Source organism: Pongo pygmaeus, chromosome 20 (genome assembly GCF_028885625.2).
Source record: "Pongo pygmaeus isolate AG05252 chromosome 20, NHGRI_mPonPyg2-v2.0_pri, whole genome shotgun sequence".
NCBI lineage: Eukaryota > Metazoa > Chordata > Mammalia > Primates > Hominidae > Pongo > Pongo pygmaeus.
The window spans coordinates 48,152,105-48,171,701 of NC_072393.2; the positions used below are offsets into that span (position 1 = coordinate 48,152,105).

General features: G+C 56.1%; 2 protein-coding genes across 12 annotated transcripts in view; both read left to right on the plus strand.

Moving 5' to 3' along the window:
* The first annotated feature begins 140 nt into the window (after positions 1-140).
* On the plus strand, positions 141-11,985 carry TMEM145 (transmembrane protein 145). 5 transcript variants are annotated; one of them, XM_054463347.2, is made up of 15 exons: positions 141-328; positions 1,103-1,177; positions 1,282-1,359; positions 1,444-1,530; positions 1,623-1,724; positions 1,824-1,908; positions 2,019-2,090; positions 2,203-2,271; positions 3,423-3,503; positions 3,604-3,682; positions 3,812-3,905; positions 4,650-4,822; positions 7,260-7,380; positions 10,511-10,717; positions 11,205-11,985. In XM_054463347.2, the coding sequence occupies exons 1-15, from the start codon at positions 209-211 to the stop codon at positions 11,451-11,453; spliced, it is 1,692 nt and encodes a 563-aa protein (XP_054319322.1). In that variant the 5' UTR covers positions 141-208; the 3' UTR covers positions 11,454-11,985. The 5 variants fall into 5 exon arrangements, with proteins under 5 accessions (XP_054319322.1, XP_054319323.1, XP_054319319.1 ...); XM_054463348.2 differs by having other exon boundaries at positions 1,623-1,682; XM_054463344.2 differs by lacking the exon at positions 11,205-11,985 and having other exon boundaries at positions 10,511-11,091.
* A 477-nt stretch (positions 11,986-12,462) lies between these two features.
* The window catches only part of MEGF8 (multiple EGF like domains 8), a 53,273-nt gene continuing 46,138 nt past the window's right edge, over positions 12,463-19,597 (plus strand). For 2 of the 7 annotated variants that reach the window (XM_054463289.2, XM_063658630.1), the window contains exon 1: positions 12,473-13,360. In XM_054463289.2, the coding sequence (XP_054319264.1) occupies positions 13,174-13,360 (187 nt within the window). In that variant the 5' untranslated portion in view covers positions 12,473-13,173. Of the gene's footprint in view, positions 13,361-19,597 lie in introns of all 7 variants that reach the window. The other 5 variants (XM_063658624.1, XM_063658625.1, XM_063658626.1 and 2 more) reach the window with 5 other exon arrangements.

The window sequence follows — 19,597 nt, forward strand, 5'->3', positions numbered from 1 at the left end:
GGCTGGGGCGGGGTGACAGAGGATGAACGTTCCCCTCCTACGCGGAGAAGACAGGAGTCAGGTTGGGCCCTCTTGGAGGAGGGGGCGGGGAGCGCGGCGCCCGGCGGCCCCTTTAATCGGGGGCGCGCGCTGGCCGGCCCGCGCGCTCTCGCCTCCGTCGCCCGGCCAGTGCGGGAGCCGGAGCTGAGCCGGGGCCGGAGCGGGCGGAATGGAGCCCCCGCGCGCGCCCGCGCTGCGCCGCCTGCTGCCGCCGCTGCTGCTCCTGCTGCTGTCACTGCCCCCCCGCGCCCGGGCCAAGTACGTGCGGGGCAACCTCAGTTCCAAGGAGGTGAGCATGCCGAGCCCTCCTCTGCCGCCCGCCGGCCCCCGGGGGACGCAAGGGAGGCGAGGGGAGCGGGTACCGCCCCGCCCCCTGCCGCCCCTCCTGGCGGACTCCGGGAGCCTCGGGGGAATGGGGCCGAGGGCGATGGGGGACTGGGCCAGAGTCGAGGCTAAGGGGAGCCGTAGGGTCGCGGCCAGACCTGGGGGTTGTAGGAGGGACGTTGAGGTCAGAGCTGAGCGGGGAGGGGGAGCGGGTTGGGAGAGTCAGAGTTTGGGAAGGGGGGTGGTGCAGAGGTGGTGCTGAAAGGACAGCACTTTTCACTCAGCAGAGAGCCCCGAGCTCACCGCCACACTCCCGCTCAGGACCGGGAGGGGGCCGTTTAGAAGATTCCCCCGCGCGGGATGGTCTTTGGGAGCACGGGGTGGGGTGCAGGGGAGTGTGGATATTGGGGGAACGGGGTTAGATATTGGCCAGGACACGAGGTGGCCAGGATGAGCATCTGGCCCCTAAGGTCTTTCTGGGGGATCCCGGGAAATGCAGGGAGGAGTGTTTGAATGGAGGGGAGGAAACTTGGGGGGCAATGGAGGGAGAAAATCAGGGCGGCAGGAATCCTGGACCCACAGTGACGGGATCAGGAAAGGAGTTTGGAGGTGACCTGGTTCCCTTCTAGTACTTGGGAAGCCAGGTACCTGGGGGGTAGGGAAGAAAAGTTGGGGGTCTATGAAGAGTAAAGAGTTCTTGAAGGACTCAGCGGAGGGTCAGACTGGGCCCCCTTTTCAGGACTGGGTGTTCCTGACAAGATTTTGTTTCCTCTCGGATTACGGCCGACTGGACTTCCGTTTCCGCTACCCTGAGGTGAGTCTCCCCCGACACTCGCCATGCTGAGGCTGGGTACTTCCCTTGGCCTCCAAAGGCACAGGCTGCCCCAGCTCCCGGTCCCCAACATCTCTGGTCTGCAGGCCAAGTGCTGTCAGAACATCCTCCTCTATTTTGACGATCCATCCCAGTGGCCAGCCGTGTACAAGGCAGGGGACAAGGTGAGGGCTGTGAAGAGGGCATAGGGGGAGAGGGGAGAAGGTCGTTGCTGGCCGGGGGGGTGACCCTGTCCCTGCCTTCCCCAGGACTGCCTGGCCAAGGAGTCAGTGATCCGGCCAGAGAACAACCAGGTCATCAACCTCACCACCCAATATGCCTGGTCCGGCTGTCAGGTGCAGGCTCAGCCTGGGGGAGTGGGCAGGTGCTGAAGGATGAGGACTTCGGGGCATCAAGGACAGGCTTCAGCCTTCTGGTTTGTCCCCAGGTGGTATCAGAGGAGGGAACCCGCTACCTGAGCTGCTCCAGTGGCCGCAGCTTCCGCTCAGTGCGTGAACGGTGGTGGTATATTGCGCTCAGCAAGTGTGGGGTAAGGGGCTGGGGTGGCCACCTGGACCACCTTCTCTTTGCCTTCCTGCCAACCCCCAACTTGCCCAGGGCCCCCCTTAGGCCTCCCTACCCCCCACAGGGTGATGGATTGCAGCTGGAGTATGAGATGGTCCTCACCAATGGCAAGTCCTTCTGGACACGACACTTCTCCGCTGATGAGTTTGGTGAGCACGTGGGGACCCAGAAACCAGGCTCTCTGTGGGACACCAGAGCTGGATGCCCACAGAGGGGACATCCACCTGAATGAACCTTACTCCTCCTACTAAATCGGCAGGGATCCTGGAGACAGATGTGACCTTCCTTCTCATCTTCATCCTCATCTTCTTCCTCTCTTGTTACTTTGGATGTGAGTCTGGCACATGGGGTGTGGGGGAAGAGATAGGAGGGAGCAGGGTTGGGGGAGGTGAGCTGCTCTCCCTTTCTGCCTGTGGACAGCCTTTCCCTACCTTGCTTCCTAGATTTGCTGAAAGGTCGTCAGTTGCTCCACACAACTTATAAAATGTTCATGGCCGCAGCAGGAGTAGAGGGTGAGGTTCCGTGTCCCAACTTTTGGGTTCTGAAAGAGAAGGCACTTGGGGCCAGACACCTGGGCCTAAGAGGAATGCCTGCGGGCCTGGATTCCTGGGTCCTGGGGGAGGAGGGGCTGGGGGCCTGGACTCCTGGGTCCAAGGGAGAAGAGCCTGGGGACTTGGACTCCTGGGTCCTGGGGGAGAAGGGGCTGGGGGCCTGGAGCCCTAGTTCCTGGGGGAGGATGGGCTGGGGACCTGGACCCCTGGTTCCTGGGGGAGGAGGGGGTGGGACCTGACACCCCTGGGTCCTTGAGGGAGTATAAAGGCCTGAACTCGGCCGGGCGCGGTGGCTCACACCTGTAATCCTGGCACTTGGGGAGGCCAAGGTGGGCGGATCACGAGGCCAGGAGTTCGAGACCAGCCTGACCAACATGGTGAAACCCTGTCTCCACTAAAAATACAAAAATTAGCTGGACATGGCGGCGTATGCCTGTAATCCCAGCTACTCAGGAGGCTGAGGCAGAATTGCTTGAACCCGGGAGGTGGAGATTGCAGTAAGCCGAGATCACGCCACTGCATTCCAACCTGGGTGACAGAGAGAGACTCTGTCTCAAAAAACAAAACAAAACAAAACAATAAAGGCCTGAACTCCTGAGTCTGGGGGAGGAGGGGCTGGGAGCCTGGACTCCTGGGTCTGAGGGAGGAGGAGCTGGGAGTCTGGACCCCTGGGTCCTGGAGGAGGAGGGGCTGGGGGCGTGGACTCCTGGGTCTGAGTGAGGAGGGGGTGGGGGCGTGGACTCCTGGGTCTGAGTGAGGAGGGGGTGGGGGCCTGAGCCCCTGGGTCTGAGTGAGGAGGGGGTGGGGGCCTGAGCCCCTGGGTCTGAGGGAGGAGGGGGTGGGGGCCTGGACCCCTGGGTCTGAGGGGGGAGGGGGTGAGGGCCTGGACCCCTGGGTCTGAGGGGGTAGGGAGTGGGGGTCTGGACCCCTGGGTCCTTGGGGAGCAGGGTTGGGGGCTGGACTACAGTTTCTCCCAGCAGGTGAGTTGGGGTAGAAGGTCTGGAGTCCTGAGGGAGGAGGCGGCGTTCAGACCGCCTGGATGGTAGTGCTAGAGGACAGTGATGCCCCAGAGCTGCTTTCTATCCTTTCTTCTCTGCCCATCTGCCCCCCAGTCCTGAGCCTCCTGTTTTTCTGCATCTACTGGGGTCAATATGCCACCGATGGCATTGGCAACGAGAGTGTGAAGATCTTGGGTGAGAATGAAGCCGGGTGGGGAGAGGGTGGAGCCCAGGGCTCAGGTTGGGCATCGGGTCTGAGCCTGGCTCTGAGCCGCCCCCTCCTCCCTTCTCCCAGCCAAGCTGCTCTTCTCCTCCAGCTTCCTCATCTTCCTGCTGATGCTCATCCTCCTGGGGAAGGGATTCACGGTGACACGGTGCCCGGGCAGGGCGTGCTTGTGGGGTGGCTGGTGGGGGGGCAGGGCAGGGGCAGGGTTGGGGGGCTGGGCGCATCCTCCTCCCTGACAGCCCCCACCCTGCTGTCTCCCCTCATGGCCTGCCGCCAGGGGCCGCATCAGCCACGCGGGCTCCGTGAAGTTGTCTGTCTACATGACCCTGTACACGCTCACCCATGTGGTGCTGCTCATCTACGAGGCGGAAGTGAGTCCCACTGGCCCCTGGCCGGCCCCACCTTCCCCTGCTTTTGGCGCCGCCTCCCCGTTGACCTGTCTGCTCGCCCTTGCCCACATCGTGCTCCTGCTGGCTCGCTCTCTCTCCCACTCTTCGATTTTCTGCTTTCCCATCTGTCTAAGTGATTCCTCCTCTCTTCACCATCCCGCAGCAGCTTTCTTTCTCCTCCCTCTGTCTCTCACTGTCTGTCACATTTGTGCTTAATATCGTGACTAAGAGTTCAGGAGTCACACAGACCTGGATTCCACACCAGCTCTCCCACTTCCTAGCTGCCTGACCTTGGGTGACGACCCCCATCTCTGGGCCCATTTTCTTCTTGGAAAATTGGGAGGATCTTACCTACCCCATGGAGCCCCTCTAAGGCTTTCTGTCATCTGTATGGCTTTGGCCAAAGGGCTTCCCTCTTAGCCTTAGTTTCCTCTTCTGTGAAATGGAGCAGTAATAAGACCTACCGCATTGAGTAGATGCTGATGGAAAAACTCACACATGGGAGGTGTTTAGCCCTGTGTTGAGCACACAGTAACTGATTTATTCTCTTTCTGTCTTTTTCACCCTCTCTCTCTACCTCAATATGCTTCTGTCTCCGTGCCTGGCTCTCCTGTTGCTTGTGTTCTGACCGAGTACCTCTGTTCCCAAGTGCCCAGGGGTGGGGTCCGGGGACCCTAATAGAGGGGAGGAGGCCAGGCTGTGATGGACCCTCTCCTGCGGGTCTAGTTCTTTGACCCAGGCCAGGTACTGTACACATATGAGTCGCCGGCCGGCTACGGGCTCATTGGACTGCAGGTGGCGGCCTACGTGTGGTTCTGCTATGCTGTGCTTGTCTCACTGCGACACTTTCCCGAGAAGCAGCCTTTTTATGTGCCCTTCTTTGCTGCCTATACCCTCTGGTGAGAATTGGTGGGCCCCAGCCTGTCCCTGCCTCCCTCTTGGGGCTTCCCAGAAGTGGTTGCCCCCCATCTCAGACCCTCCATAGTGAGGAAGATGGGCTTTTCACTCAGGCAGCTGTCGCCCAGAATCTGCCACTTAACTCGCTTTGTGAAAAATTACTTTCACGAGAAGTGCATCAGGTTTACCCATAAAACAACAGGATCTTGCCAGGCGTGGTGGCTCACACCTGTAATCCCAACACTTTGGGAGTCGGAGGTGGGTGGATCACAAGGTCAGGAGATTGAGACCATCCTGGCTAACACGGTGAAACCCTGTCTCTACTAAAAATACAAAAAAATTAGCCAGCCATGGCAGCGTGCACCTGTAGTCCCAGCTGCTGGGGAGGCTGAGGCAGGAGAATGGTGTGAACCCAGGAGGCGGAGCTTGCAGTGAGCCAAGATCGCACCACTGCACTCCAGCCTGGGCCACAGAGCAAGACTCCGTCTCAGAAAAAAACAAAACAAACAAACAAAAAAAACAGGATCTCCTCAGGCCAGGCGTGGTGGCTCACACCTGTAATCCCAGCACTTTGGGAGGCCAAGGCGGGTGGATCACCTGAGGTCAGGAGTTCGAGACCAGCCTGATCAACATGGTGAAACCCCATCTCTACCAAAAAATAAAAAAATTAGCCGGGCATGCTGGTGGGCACCTGTAATCCCAGCTACTCAGGAGGCTGAGGCAGGAGAATTGCTTGAACCCGGGAGGTAGAGGTTGCAGTGAGCCGAGATCACGTCATTGCATTCCAACCTGGGCAACAGAGCAAGACTCCATCTTCAAAAAAAAAAAAAAAAAAAAGACAGGATCTCCTCAAAGGGATATCTTGAGCAAGCATAGCCCACTATATGAGGGCCGAGTGTCTGGCACATAGTAAATGTTCGGTAAAAAACTATTGTAGGCTGGGTGCGGTGGCTCATGCCTGTACTCCCAGCACTTTGGGAGGCCAAGGTGGGTGGATCATTTGAGGTCAGGAGTTCAAGACCAGCCTGGCCAACATGGTAAAACCCCGTCTTTACTAAAAATACAAAAAATACAAAAAAATTAGCCAGGCATGGTGGTGCGCACCTGTACTGCCAGTTAACTTGGGAAGCTGAAGCAGGAGAATAGCTTGAACCTGGGAGACCGAGGTTGCAGTAAGTTGAGATCGTGCCCCTGTACTCTAGCCTGGACAACAGAGTGAGACTCCATCTCAAAAACAAACAAACAACAACAACAACAAACAAAACAAAAAAACACCCAAAACTGTTGTAATTATTATCATTCACTGTAACACAGCAATAAGGTTGGCAGATTCTGAGCCAGACTGTCCGGGTTCAGATCTCAGCTCTAACGCTTATAGATGATGTGACCTCAGACAAGCCCATTAACTGCTCTCTGCCTCAGTTTCCTCACCTTTTAATGGGGATGGAAATTTTATCTGCCTCATAGAGTCACTGTGAGAGTTAAATGAGTTTATATACGTCAAATGCTTAGAAACAGGCCTGGCATGCAATAAGTCCTTACTTATTATCATGTGTTCATTCATTCGTCAAATATCTATTTTTTTTTTTTTTTGAGACGGAGTCTTTCTGTGTCACCCAGGCTGGAGTTCAGTGGCACCATCTCAGCTCACTGCAACCTCCGCCTCCTGAGTTCAAGTGATTCTTCTGCCTCAGCCTCCCGAGTAGCTGGGACTACAGGCGCGTGCCACCACGCCCAGCTAATTTATGTATTTTTAGTAGAGATGTGGTTTCCACCATATTGGCCAGGCTGGTCTGGAACTCCTGACCTCAGGAGATCCACCTGCCTTGGCCTCCCAAAGTGCTGGGATTACAGGCATGAGCCACTGTGCCCGGCCTGATTTCTTTTTTTTTTTTTTTGAGATGGAATTTCGCTCTTGTTGCCCAGGCTGGAGTGCAGTGGTACAATCTCCACTCACTGCAGCCTCCGCCTCCCGGGTTCAAGTGATTCCCCTGCTTCAGCCTCCCAAATAGCTGGGATTACAGGTGCATGCCACCACACCCAGCTAATTTTGTATTTTTAGTAGAGACGGGGGTTTCGCCATGTTGGTCAGGCTGGTCTCGAACTCCTAACCTCAGGTGATCTGCCTGCCTTGGCATCCCAAAGTGCTGGGATTATAGGCATGAGCCACCGTGCCTGGCCTATCTATTGATTTCTTATCAGATGCCAGGATTTGGGGTGGTGTGGAACTGAGTTAAATTGAACCTTGTTCTTGCCCCTCAGAATTTCCCAGTCCAGTCCTGCCCCATTTCAGTCTCTGGCTTCTGAAAGTCACACTGGCTTCCCTCCAGTTTGGGACCTGCCTGGGGTCTGTGTGTGTACATGGCAGGCGAGGTGGGGCTATAGGGTGGGGTGGAGGACAGGAGCAGTGTCTCTGCTGACCCAATACTTCCCCTTCAGGTTCTTTGCGGTTCCTGTCATGGCCCTGATTGCCAATTTCGGCATCCCCAAGTGGGCCCGGGAGAAGATTGTCAATGGCATCCAGCTGGGGATCCACTTGTACGCCCATGGCGTGTTCCTGGTGAGGATGGGCATCTGTGGGGGGGTAGAGGGGAGGACCCGAGGGCAGAAGATGCATGAGGCTCCTATACCTGATCTGCTGGACCTCCTGTTCCGAGGTCTTGATCCATTTTCCTTTTAGTCATTCTCCCTTTATTGAGAGCCTGCTTGGTTCCTGCAGGCTCCTCTACTGTGCTCCTCAGAGTCCATTTTCTTCTTTTTTTTTTTTTGAGACAGAGTCTCACTCTGTCTCCCAGGCTGGAGTGCAATGGCTTGATCTCGGCTCCCTGCAACCTCCGCCTCCCGGGTTCAAGTGATTCTTCTGCCTCAGCCTCCCGAGTAGCTGGGATTACAGGTGCCCACCACCATGTGCCGCTAATTTTTTGTATTTTTAGTAGAGACGGGGTTTCACCATGTTGGTCAGGCTGGTCTCGAACTCCTGACCTCAGGTGATCCACCCGTCTCAGCCTCCCAAAGTGCTGGGATTACAGGCATGGGCCACCTCGCCGGGCCCATGTCCATTTTCTTCTGTTCCTGTCTCCCACTTTGTGTCCTGGCCTCTTTCCTCAACCCCCATCCTCTCTCTTTGCCCTCCCTTCCCATTTCCATTCCTGACCCTGTGTCCCCAGATTCTTCCATTTCTCTTCTGTATCCCCACTGCCTTCCCCACCCGCCTTGATCTCTCCACTCTCCCCCTGCCCCTGCCCACATTCTGCCATCACAGGCCACTGTTCAGGAAGAAGCAGCTGGGGTGGCACAGGGTGAAGCTTTTGGGCTCCTGGGTCGGCATCAGGAGCGTACAGCACCACATCTTTTTTTTTGAGACGGAGTCTCGCTCTGTCACTAGGCTGGAGTGCAGTGGCGCGATCTTGGCTCACTACAAGCTCCACCTCCCAGGTTCTCCTGCCTCAGTCTCCGGAGTAGCTGGGACTACAGGAGCACGCCACCATGCCCGGCTAAGTTTTTTTGTTTTTGTTTTTGTTTTTTTTTGAGACGGAGTCTTGCTCTGTTGCCCAGGCTGGAGTGCAGAGGCGCGATCTCGGCTCACTGCAACCTGCGCCTCCTGAGTTCATGCCATTCTCCTGCCTCAGCCTCCCTAGTAGCTGGGACTACAGGCGCCCACCACCACGCCTAGCAAATTTTTTGTATTTTTAGTAGAGACAGGGTTTCACCGTGTCAGCCAGGATGGTCTTAATCTCCTGACCTCATGATCCGCCTGCCTCGGCCTCCCAAAGTGCTGGGATTACAGGCGTGAGCCACCGCGCCTGGCCCCCACCACGTCTATTCTTTGCCCTGGTTCACATCCTATCTGACATTCTTGGTGACAGTTCTAATATTCATTAATTTATTCATCAATTGTTCACTGGGCACCTGTCGAACCAGTCTGTTTCATTCTAGGAACATCCATATGCATTCACTCCTGCCCTCTTGTTTAATTGTCAGAGCAGCTCCAGGAGAGGGTGCATAATTGACATTGTTCCCACTACACAGAGTGGGGAAGCTAAGGCCCAGAGAGAAGTGACTTGCTAGGGCTCCGTGGCCTTTGGCGGCAGGCAAATACTTTGAACTCTATCCTTCTGCAGCAGACCACAAGCTCTGAAATGAAGGGGAACCAGAAAGGGCAACAGGCATGACCCAGTGTCCCAGCTTCTGACTCCAGGGATCTACAACATACCCTGTGTAGGAAGTGGGCCCAGCCACCGAGGGAGGAGACAGGTCCCCATCCTTTGCCTCAGAGCCTGACATAGTACAGACTCGCTCACCTTCCCAGGCCGGTCCATCCTGAAGCTCTGCAGGAAGTCAGAAAGGGACAGAAAGAGGAGAAATGCTGAGAATCCATCATGTGCCGGGCTCTGCACCAGTGGTTTTCATTTTCACCCTCTCATCTTTCCAAGTAGGCGCTACAATCCCTTTTCCCCACAGTGAGGCTCAGGGAGTTTAATCAACATGCCCCAGATCCCATACTCAGTGAGCTACAGATCCCAGAGGCGGGATGCAGGCTCAGAACAGCAAGCACAGCGCCCTTCCTGCTGTATCTCAGCCAGCTTCCTTCCTAAGGATGCTCGTGTTAGCTCAGCACAGCTCCACCTGGGTATCCCAATGCTCATTGCTTTCAGCTCCTTGTTCATTTTTTTCAGCACAACCTTAGAGGAGCTGTGTTAGGTTTCCGGGATATGGCGATGGAGTCACACCCAGTCCCTGCCTTCACAGCCTATCAGACTAACTGGTACCAGACATCCGTACATTCCACCAATATTTACTTATTTATTTATTTTATTTTTTTTCGAGATGGAATCTTGCTCTGTCGTCTAGGCTGGAGTGCAGTGGCATGATCTCGGCTCACTGCAACCTCTGCCTCCTGGGTTCAAGCAATTCTCCTGCCTTAGCCTCCCAAGTAGCTGGGATTACAGGCACACCACCACACCTGGCTAATTTTTGTATTTTTAATAGAGATGGAGTTTCACCATGTTGGCCATGCTGGTCTCAAACTCCTGACCTCAGGTGATCCGCCCTCCTCGGCCTCCCCAAGTGCTGGGATTACAGGCGTGAGCCATGGCGCCCGGCCCACCAATATTTGTTGAAGGCTTATATGCGCCAGGCATGGTTCTAGAAGGTACTAGGGACTCAGTAGGGAACAGAAGAGTCTGGTTCCTGCCTCATCGAGACATTTTAGAGTCTATTAGTTGCTGTCCAATTGAACTTTCTGTATTTATGAAAATATCCTATTACCTGCACTTTCCAATATGGGAGCTACTAACCACATGTGGCTGTTGAGCACTTGAATGTGGGTAGTGCATAGTGAGTGTGTAGTGAGGAGTGTGACTGACCAAAATTTAAATTTTATTTTGATTAAATTTAAGCTACATGCAGCCAGTGGCTATCATACAGTGCAGGACGCTGACCCTAACCAATCAGTGACAGCTCAGTGATCAGGGCTCTGATGGAGGAAGCACAGGCTGAGTTGTGTTGAAGGGAAAAGGTGAGGGTCCAGGGCATTTGGAAAGCCCAGAGGGGGCGCCTAATACAGTGTGAATGGCTTCAGGGAAGTGTGGTGGATGTCAACTGAAAGGGTATCCTTCGGACCCCAAGTTTATGGGGACAGCCTCCGGCCTGACAGTGCCTCTCACACCTGCTCTTGGCCCTGGCCTCAGATCATGACCCGTCCATCAGCGGCCAACAAGAACTTCCCGTACCACGTGCGCACGTCGCAGATCGCATCAGCGGGAGTCCCTGGACCCGGAGGGAGCCAATCCGCTGACAAGGCCTTCCCGCAGCACGTCTATGGGAACGTGACGTTTATCAGCGACTCGGTGCCCAACTTCACGGAGCTCTTCTCCATCCCCCCGCCCGCCACCTCCGTAAGCCCCGCGGCCCCAGCGCCCGAGGAGCTGCTGGTGCCGCCCCTGGAGTACCTGACCCCGCTCCCGGCCCCGCCGCCGCCCCCAGCGCCCGGGCGCCTGAGCCCTCCCCCTGCCTTTCGCACTCCCCTCGCCCCGACACCGCGCCGCGACCGTCCCCTGGCGCCCGCGCCCACCCTGCCTGACTGGGTCCTGGCGCTGTTGCGCACACCCCCGCAGACTCCCTGCGCCGTGCCCCCACCGCCCGCCTTCCGCGGCTCTCCCCCAGCTCCCCGGCCGCCGCCGGAGTTCGCCCCGCGCGCCCCGACGCCGCCCTTTGAGTACCTGGCCCCGCTGCCCAGGCGCGCCGCCACCCAGTCCTTCCCTGACTGACACGTGTGTCTACATCTGGGGTGGAAGGGTTCTCCGGGGGAGGGGGACGGGCCTTCGGGGCCGCATCTGCCCCCCGAGGGTCCCGGACGGCCTCTGACCCTGACCCCCCTCCCAGGCCGGGAAGCAGGTGGAGGAGACAGCGGTGGCGGCGGCGGTGGCCCCGAGGGGCCGCGTGGTGACCATGGCCGAGCCGGGCGCAGCCTCTCCCCCACTTCCCGCTCGGTTCCCCAAGGCGGCCGACTCGGGCTGGGACGGCCCGACGCCGCCCTACCAGCCGCTCGTGCCCCAGACGGCAGCGCCGCACACCGGCTTCACCGAATACTTCAGCATGCACACGGCCGGGGGCACGGCACCCCCGGTCTGAGCACCCCTGCCCGCCCCTGCCCCATGGGCCGTGACCGGGCCCTGGCCGGGCCCCGGACCCCTGCTTTATCCCGGCCCGAGAGCTCGGCCATCCCGGGCCTTCCCGACCCTTCCCACCCCGCGCGCCCAGGTTGGGTACGCTGCGTCCCGTCCCCCTCCCCTCTGTGCCAAACGGTCCCGCGGGAGCCGCTCTCCCCGTCCCCTCCCTCAGCCCCTGCCCCGAGCGGCGCCGGATTCTGGGCTCCCGCTGTTCCGTGACCTCCGGCCCCCTGGCCCCCTTCGAGACCTCTGACCCCGCTGGACTCCGGAACACCCGTGGTGACCGCCAGGACCCTGCCTGTGACTCTCCAGGACTCTGCGACCCCGGGATGGATATTGCGATGCTGGTCTCGACCCTGAAACCCTCCCTCGGATCTGTGACCTCGGACCCGTGCTCCGTCTGCCCCTATCACCATTCCGGGGGCCTTCCCTCGGGTCCCTGGCAGAAAGACATTTTACCCCTTCTTGCCAAAATAAAAAAGGATTCGTTTTTATCTATAACATGGCTTCTTTTGCATCTTGATGGTGTTCAGCGGCGGGGCTGAGCCAGAACTATGTCAGGCTCGGGACTTCGGTGTGTCCATCTGTGAAATGGGAATTTGGAACTGGAGGCAGGGGCCTGTATAACCTGATCTTTATGTTGCCCCAGAATGTGCGAACATTGAAGATGATCAAACATCTAGCAGGGTCTTGTACCGCTCCTTTATTTTTGCCTTCCTTTCCTCACTCAGAGGTAGAGGCGCCCTCCAGTGGTCCATGCTTTGCTGAACTACAGGCACCCAGAGTTTGGGTTGCGATCTTAGTACTGCGCATATGTAATTTTCTCTCCTTCCAGGAGGACGCTGCTGCGCATGCGGTTGGGAACAAATGGGCGGGGAATTTCCCCGGAAGTCTCCCTTTATGGAGGGTTGGGGTTGGGCGCTCCGCAGTCCTCCCAGGGCCGCTCTGACCGGCCGCTCTGTAACTTCTCGCCTCCTCTTCGCCGTCCCTCCCACAGCGGCTGCTCGGCTCCCGCCCCCTAGCTCTCCCGCAGCGGGTCTTCCCGCGGCCGCTCTGGCCCAAGCGTCCCCTCGTCTCTCTGATCTGGCCCATCGGGCTTCGGAGGAAGGCGAGGGTGGGTGAGCAAAGGGATTGGGTCTATGGGGTCCAGGCCCGAGCCCCTGAAGACGGGCTCCGCCCCCGGCACCCGCTCGCGCCCCGCCCCCGGCTGGAGGAGTCACTCCTGGACCATCCGAGCCTAGCCTGTCCCGGCCCGCAGCCTCTATGGAGGCTCCTGCCGGGCCGTAGAGCCCTTCGCCCCCTGGGGACCCACCCGTCTATAAGGTCCGTTTGGCCTGAGTCCGTAATGCTGGACACTGTTTATGGGATCGGCCCTCTATGGAGGCCCGTGTCTATAGGGGACCCCCACGGTCCCTAGGGGTCGGCCCCGTCCATAATGACTCCATATACAGGGCCTTCCATCGCTCTATAGGGCCCAGCCCTCGGCCTCCAGAGCGTGTCAGCAGTGGCCGTTCTCTTCGCCGGGACTGCGTCTCCGGGACCGCGTCTCCGGGACCTCTTCGGTCTACAAGGTCATGTTATGCCTATAGAGGTCGCATTTGCAGGGCCTCACCCCGGGTAGAGGGTCCTCTCCAGGTTTTTACGGCCCGTCCCCGCTCTAAGGGTCAGTGCGGGAGGCGGCGATGGCCCTGGGCAAGGTTCTGGCCACGGCACTGGCTTTGGCCTTGGCCGTGCTGGGGTCGCTGTCCCCTGGGGCCCGGGCGGGGGACTGCAAGGGGCAGCGGCAGGTGCTGCGGCAGGCGCCAGGCTTCGTGACGGATGGTGCGGGCAACTACAGCGTCAATGGCAACTGCGAGTGGCTCATCGAGGGTGAGTGGGGCCGCGTGGGTCACTCACTAATTCGCTGGTAGTTCATTCATGTGTGCATTCATCCACTCACCACATTCCCAGAGCTCGGTTCTGGTCCAGGCCTTTTGCTGTAAAATGCCTGACACCCAGGGTTGCAGCCAACCTGGGCCCTGCCCTGGAAGGCCTCCAAGTCTGGTGGGGGAGATGCACCTACACCCAGATTTACAATTACAAGACAGGAGCATCAGTGCCGGGTCTTCTGAGTATCTGTTAAGAACTCAGGGTCTGGGTCCAATCATCTGGCTTTGAATTTGGTTCTACTACTACTACTTTTTTTTTTTTTGAGATGGGGGCCTCACTCTGTCACCCAGGCTGGAGTGCAATGGTACCAACACAATTTACTTACTGCAGCCTCGACCTCCTGGGCTCAAGTGATCCTCCCACCTCAGCCTCCCAAGTAACTGAGTGTGTAGAGACAGAGTCTCACCATGTTGCCCAGGCTAGTCCTGAACTCCTGGGCTCAAACGATCCTCGCACCTCAGCCTCCCAAAGTGTTGGGACTGTAGGTGTGAGCCACTGTGCCTGGCTTCTTATTATTAGCTTTGTGACTTTGAGCAGGTGGTTTTCTTTCTCTGAGGTTCGGTTTCCTTCCCCCCACAAATGGAGTAACAACAGTACTCACCTCATACAGTTGTTGGAATGAAATGAAAACAGGTATTTAACATGCCTGATGTGTGGCATATAGTAACTGTTCAATAAATGGCATTAGGATTATTATTGTTGTTATTTGTAAAGTACTTCAATAAAAGCATTTTTCTTCAGTCATTCATGTGCCAGACATTATGTTTCCCATTGGTCATAGCACAGACTGAGACAGCTCCAGCAATCCCTGGTGACTTAGGTCTTGGAGTCTAGTTGGGGAGACGAACACATTAATAGTGAGAGACAAGAGTGGTCTTTGATGGAGGAACCCCACAGGCCTGGGAGAGCCCAGAGAAAGTGCCTGATCTGGAGCCGGGGAGAACAGAGAGAGGCTTCCTGGAGGAGGAAATGTCTAAGCTGACACCTAAAGGACCAATAGGAATCTGTCAGGAGTGGGAGGAAAGGCCCCAGCCCTACCCTTCTGGGCTCCCAGTCAGTGGGAGAGACAAACCCACTCCAAGGCTGTTTGTTTTCCTTTTCCACCCAATAAACTCCTATGCATGCCTCAGAACCCTGCTTCAGTGGCTCTTTCTCTGTGAAGACATGTGACTTAACCTGGGGTATAGCTGAGATCAGAGGCATCTGTACGAGGGAGCAGAAGGGCATTCCAGGCAAGAATAGCCGTGCAAAGGCGGGGAAGCAGGAGAGTGATGCTTTTGAAGAACTGGAAATCCAGTGTGTTAAAACAGAATACTGGCAGGGCATGGTGGCTCATGCCTGTAATCCCAGCACTTTGGGAGGCCGAGGCTGGCGGATCACCCGAAGTCAGGAGTTTGAGACCAGCCTGGGCAGCATGGTGAAATCCCATCTCTACTAACAATACAAAAATTAGCTGGGTGTGATGGCTTGCGCCTGTAGTCCCGCTTCTCAGGAGGCTGAGGCACAAGAATCACTTGAACCTGGAGGTTGCAGTGAGCTGATATTGTGCCGCTACGCTCCAGTCTGGGCGGCAGAGCGAGGCTCCATCTTAAACAAAAACAAAAACATAGAATACAAGACAACGAATGAGCCAGAGGCTGCAGGGTGGGAGGAGCCAGCAGGTGTAGGGCTATGTGATTTTGAGCTGTATCCTGAGGGCAATACAGGGGTGGAAGAGAAGTTGAAAGGCAGTACCTGCAGAAGCCCAGGAAGGCCTCACAGAGTAGTGGATGTAGAAGCTGGCCTCCAGACAGGGGAGGTCCTGGGCAAAGGCCAGAGGTGTGACAGAGCCTGGATCATGCAGGGTCTCCCTTGGGAGGCTGTGGAGCTTTGTCTTTGTCTGGGGCTCTGGGGAGCTATGGAAGGGTTTTGAGCAGGGAGAGGACATGATCTGATTTATGTTTTAGAAGATCTCTCTGGCTGCTGTGTGGGGTATGGATGGAGGCATATTTCTCGGTGTTAGCATGTCTACCTGTTCCCAGCTTGGGGGCCATTCCTGTCAAGCTAGTGGGACGAGAACAGAATAGGAAGTGTGTGTGTGTGTGTGTGTGTGTGTGTGTGTGGTGAAGGGGTCTGTGTGCTGGATATAAATCACTCTCTGGCCTTAAAGAGTCCAGTGTGTGTGTGTGTGTGTGTGTGTGTGTGTGTGTGGTGAAGGGGTCTGTGTGCTGGATATAAATCACTCTCTGGCCTTAAAGAGTCCCAGACTGGTTAGGCCGGGTGTGGTGGCTCATGCCTGTAATCCCAGCACTTTGGGAGACCAAGTGGGGCGGATCACCTGATGTCAGGCGTTAGAGACCAGCCTGGCCAACATGAAGAAACCCCCTCTCTACTAAAACTACAAAAATTAGCCGTGCGTGGTGGCGCACATCTGTGGTTCCAGCCTGGGTGACAGAGCGAGACTTTACCTCAAAAAAAAGAAAAAAGTCTCAGACTGGTTGGGAATGGTGGGGCTGGACACAGATATTCAGCCCCCAGTGTGTTCACTGAGGCAGTGCTCAGGGCTAAGAAGGGAAGTGGAGGGGTGGGGTGGATGTACCTAGGGAGGAAAGAGGACTGTGCTGGAGATCACAGAGGAGGAGCCACTGAAACAGGGTTCTGAAGCATGCATAGGAGTTTATTGAGTGGGAAAAGGGAACAAACAGCCTCTATGAAGACATGAGGGTGGCTGGAGTGTCTCAGGATCCCTGTCTAGGTTTGTCTGGTCTTATGGCACTTTTGACTGGGCGGTAATGAGAGCCAGAAGCAGGGGAAGAGGGGCCTTGAATGTCACACTGAGCAGCCTGGCCTTCCCCTTGGGGTTGATGGGGAGCCACAAGAGGTTTTGAGCAGGAGTAGGGCATTGCCCTCAGGCTGGGTGGGGGGCAGACTGGAGACTTGGTGAGCTGATCTGGCAAGAGAGGATGAGTTCCTAACTAGGGCAGGGGCTTAGAGGGGTGGAGAGGTGTAGACAGTGCAATGGATGTTTGTGGAGTTTCACCGATGAGACTTGGGGACCAACTGGGTAGATGTTGGGGTGAGGGAGGAGGCTGGGAGACCTCCAGACCTCCCTTGATGATCTTCTGTTCTTACCAATGCCTGTCACTTCTTACCTGTAAGAACCAACATCTTCCTCTATCTATTATAAAATAAACAACCAGCCAGGGGCAGTGGCACACGCCTGTAATCCCAGCACTTTGGGAATCTGAGATGGAAGGATTACTTGAGCCCAGGAGTTAGAAACTAGCCTGAACAACATGGTAAGACACTGTCTCTACAAAAAAATTACAAAAGATTAGCTGGGCGTGGTGGGTGGTGGCATGTGCCTATAGTTCCAGCTACTGGGGAGGCTGAGGTGGGCAGATCCCTTGAGTCTAGGAGGCTGAGGTCTCAGTGAGCCGAGATTGCACTGCTATACCCCAGCCTGGGCAGCAGAGCGAGACCCTGTCTCAGGAAAAAAAAAAAAAAAAAAAAAAAAAAAGATAAACAATGAACCTACTAACTTTTGTATTATGTTCATGCTTTATCTAGTCCTAGACTTTTCTTTTTTTTTCCGAGACAGAATCTTGCTCTGTTGCCCAGGCTGGAGTACAGTGGCTTGATCTCGGCTCACTGCAGCTTCTGCTTCCCAGGTTCAAGTGATTCTTGTGCCTCGGTTTCCTGAGTAGCTGGGATTACAGGCATGTGCCACCATGCCTGGCTAATTTTTGTATTTTTAGTAGAGACGGGGTTTCTTTATGTCGGCCAGGCTAGTCTCAAACTCCTGGCCTCAAATGATCTGCCCTGGGATTACGACGTGAGCCACCACGCCCAGCCCAGTCCTAGTCCTTATAACATCCTCATGGATAAGAGGCATCCTGCTTTTGAGCAGGAGGGGGTTTGGGATCAGATTTCTGTCTGGAGTGGTATGGGGGTTGGGTGGAAACAGAAGACCTTCAACTTAGGGAAGAACTTGGGGAGGCAGATGGTGAGCCGGCCTCTGGCAGGCACTTAACAAAGATGTACTTGTGATTCCAGGAACAGAGCTTTATAGTTTGGTTGAGGCTGGTAAGATTCTGGGAGGTCTGGTTGTGTGGCCGTGCTGAATGGTTCTTCTGCGCTCCCCAGAGCATAGGTGGGGTCTGTGTCTGATGTTCTTGGGGGCTCTGGTCAGAGCCTGAGGGAGAGCTTCTAGCTTTAGTATTCTTTCTTTTGTGTATTTCTTCATTCCATCATCCAGCATTTCCTGAGCCTTTGCCAAGCCTGGGTCGGGGCAATGCTGCAGAGGGAATTAGGCCCACATGCAGGCCCTGCCCTATGGGCCTTGTAGGCTGCAGGGAGACAGACCTGGAAATAGATGTTCCTGGCCCAGAGGAATGAATGTTATAATGGGATGTGAGAACCCTGGAGAGAGAGCATCTAACCCAGCTAGGGGGCATCAGGAAGAGGGCTGGTGGTGGGAAGGGATAATATGTTGCAGACAGAGGGAGAAGCTTGTACAAAGGCCCAGCTCCCATTAGAGCTGTAAGCAGTGGGGTGATTTGAGACAAAGTGAGGGTCTGAACAGCAGGTTAGGGACCTGGACTTTCTCCTAGGGTGGTAGGGAGCCATGCAGGGCTTTGGGGCAGGGGAGGGACGGGGCCAGATGCTGAGTTGGGAAGATCAGAGACTCATGACAGGGGAAGAAGGAGGTTGGATCAGTGGTTCTGGTGAGACGGGATGAGGCCAGGCAGCCAGGGCACACTCTGGCTCTAAGCTGGCAGGCTGGAGTCATCACCTCGTTGAATGTTCACCCCAGCCTTTGTGGGTGGGGGGAATTATCCCCATTTTATAGTCATGGAAACTAAGGCTCAGAGAGCCCATGGAACTGGCCCAGGAACACCCAGCCATTGGCAGTGGTGGCTGAGTGTCTCTAGGATCCATATAGGCACACTGAGGGTCATGGGGGAAAGGGCTGGCCCAGGGTCCTCCAGCTGGTCATGGGCAGAGCCAGAGCCAGAGCCTAGGCCTCCTAATTTCCCTCACCCAGAGGACTCCCCTGAGCTGCCTGTTCAGGAGCCTTCTCATGTGGGATGTGGAATGAGAGAGGCTACCTGAACCAGGACTGGCAGAGAACAAGACAGTGACAATGTTAGGGGTAGTGGCACTCACCACGATATGTGGGCCCCGTTGTCAGCATTTCTTTTTTTTTTCTTTTTGAAACAGAGTTTCACTCTTGTCGCCCAGGCTGGAGTGCAATGGCATGATCTCAATTCACTGTAACCTCTGCCTCCCGGGTTCAAGAATTCTCCTGCCTCAGCCTCCCAAATAGCTGGGATTACAAGCATGTGCCACCACATCCAGCTAATTTTTTATATTTTTAGTAGAGACGGGGTTTCACCATGTTGGCCAGGCTGGTCTCGAACTCCTGACCTCAAGTGATCCACCCACCTTGGCCTCCCAAAGTGCTGGGATTATAGGCGTGACCCACGGCACCCAGCCTCTTTTTTTTTTTTTTGAGTCCCCTCTGTCGCCCAGGTTGGAGTGCAATGGTGCAGTCTTGGCTCACTGCAACCTCTGCCTCCCGGGTTCAAGCAGTTCTCCTGCCTCAGCCTCCTGAGTAACTGGGACTCGCACCACCATGTCCGGCTAATTTTTGTATTTTTTTTAGTAAGAGACAGGGTTTCACCATGTTGGCCAGGCTGTTCTGGAACTCCTGACCTCAGGTGATCCACCTGCCCTGGCCTCTCAAAAGTGCTGGGATTACAGGCGTGAGCCACCCACCCCACTCCATTGTCACCATTTCATGTGCATTATTGCTCTTCACGAGGTTGCAGTCAGATGTCAGCTGGGGCTGCAGTCAGCTGAATGTTCACCTTGGCTGGACATCCAGGAAGGTCCCTCCCAGGGCTGGCAGTTGATGTTGGCTGTCAGCTGGAAGCTCAGTTGGGACTGTCAGCCGGAATGCCTGTGTGTGGCCTTTTCTTGTGGCTTTGGCTTTTCTTTGTTTTTTTTTGAGATGAAGTCTCGCTCTTGTCCCCCAGGCTGGAGTGCAATGGCACAATCTCGGCTCACTGCAACCTCTGCCTCCCAGGTTCAAGCAATTCTCCTGCCTCAGCCTCCCGAGTAGCTGGGATTACAGGGGCCCGCCACCATGCCCAGCTAATTTTTGTATTTTTAGTAGAGACGGGGTTTCACCAT

Excerpts from the sequence above, each read along its gene's own strand:
- TMEM145 (XM_054463344.2), top strand. The coding sequence starts at position 209 with ATGGAGCCCCCGCGCGCGCCCGCGCTGCGCCGCCTGCTGCCGCCGCTG. Across the intron at positions 1,178-1,281 it reads TCCGTTTCCGCTACCCTGAG|GCCAAGTGCTGTCAGAACAT; the intron begins GTGAGTCTCCCC and ends TCTGGTCTGCAG. Across the intron at positions 2,272-3,422 it reads GGCCGCAGCAGGAGTAGAGG|TCCTGAGCCTCCTGTTTTTC; the intron begins GTGAGGTTCCGT and ends TCTGCCCCCCAG.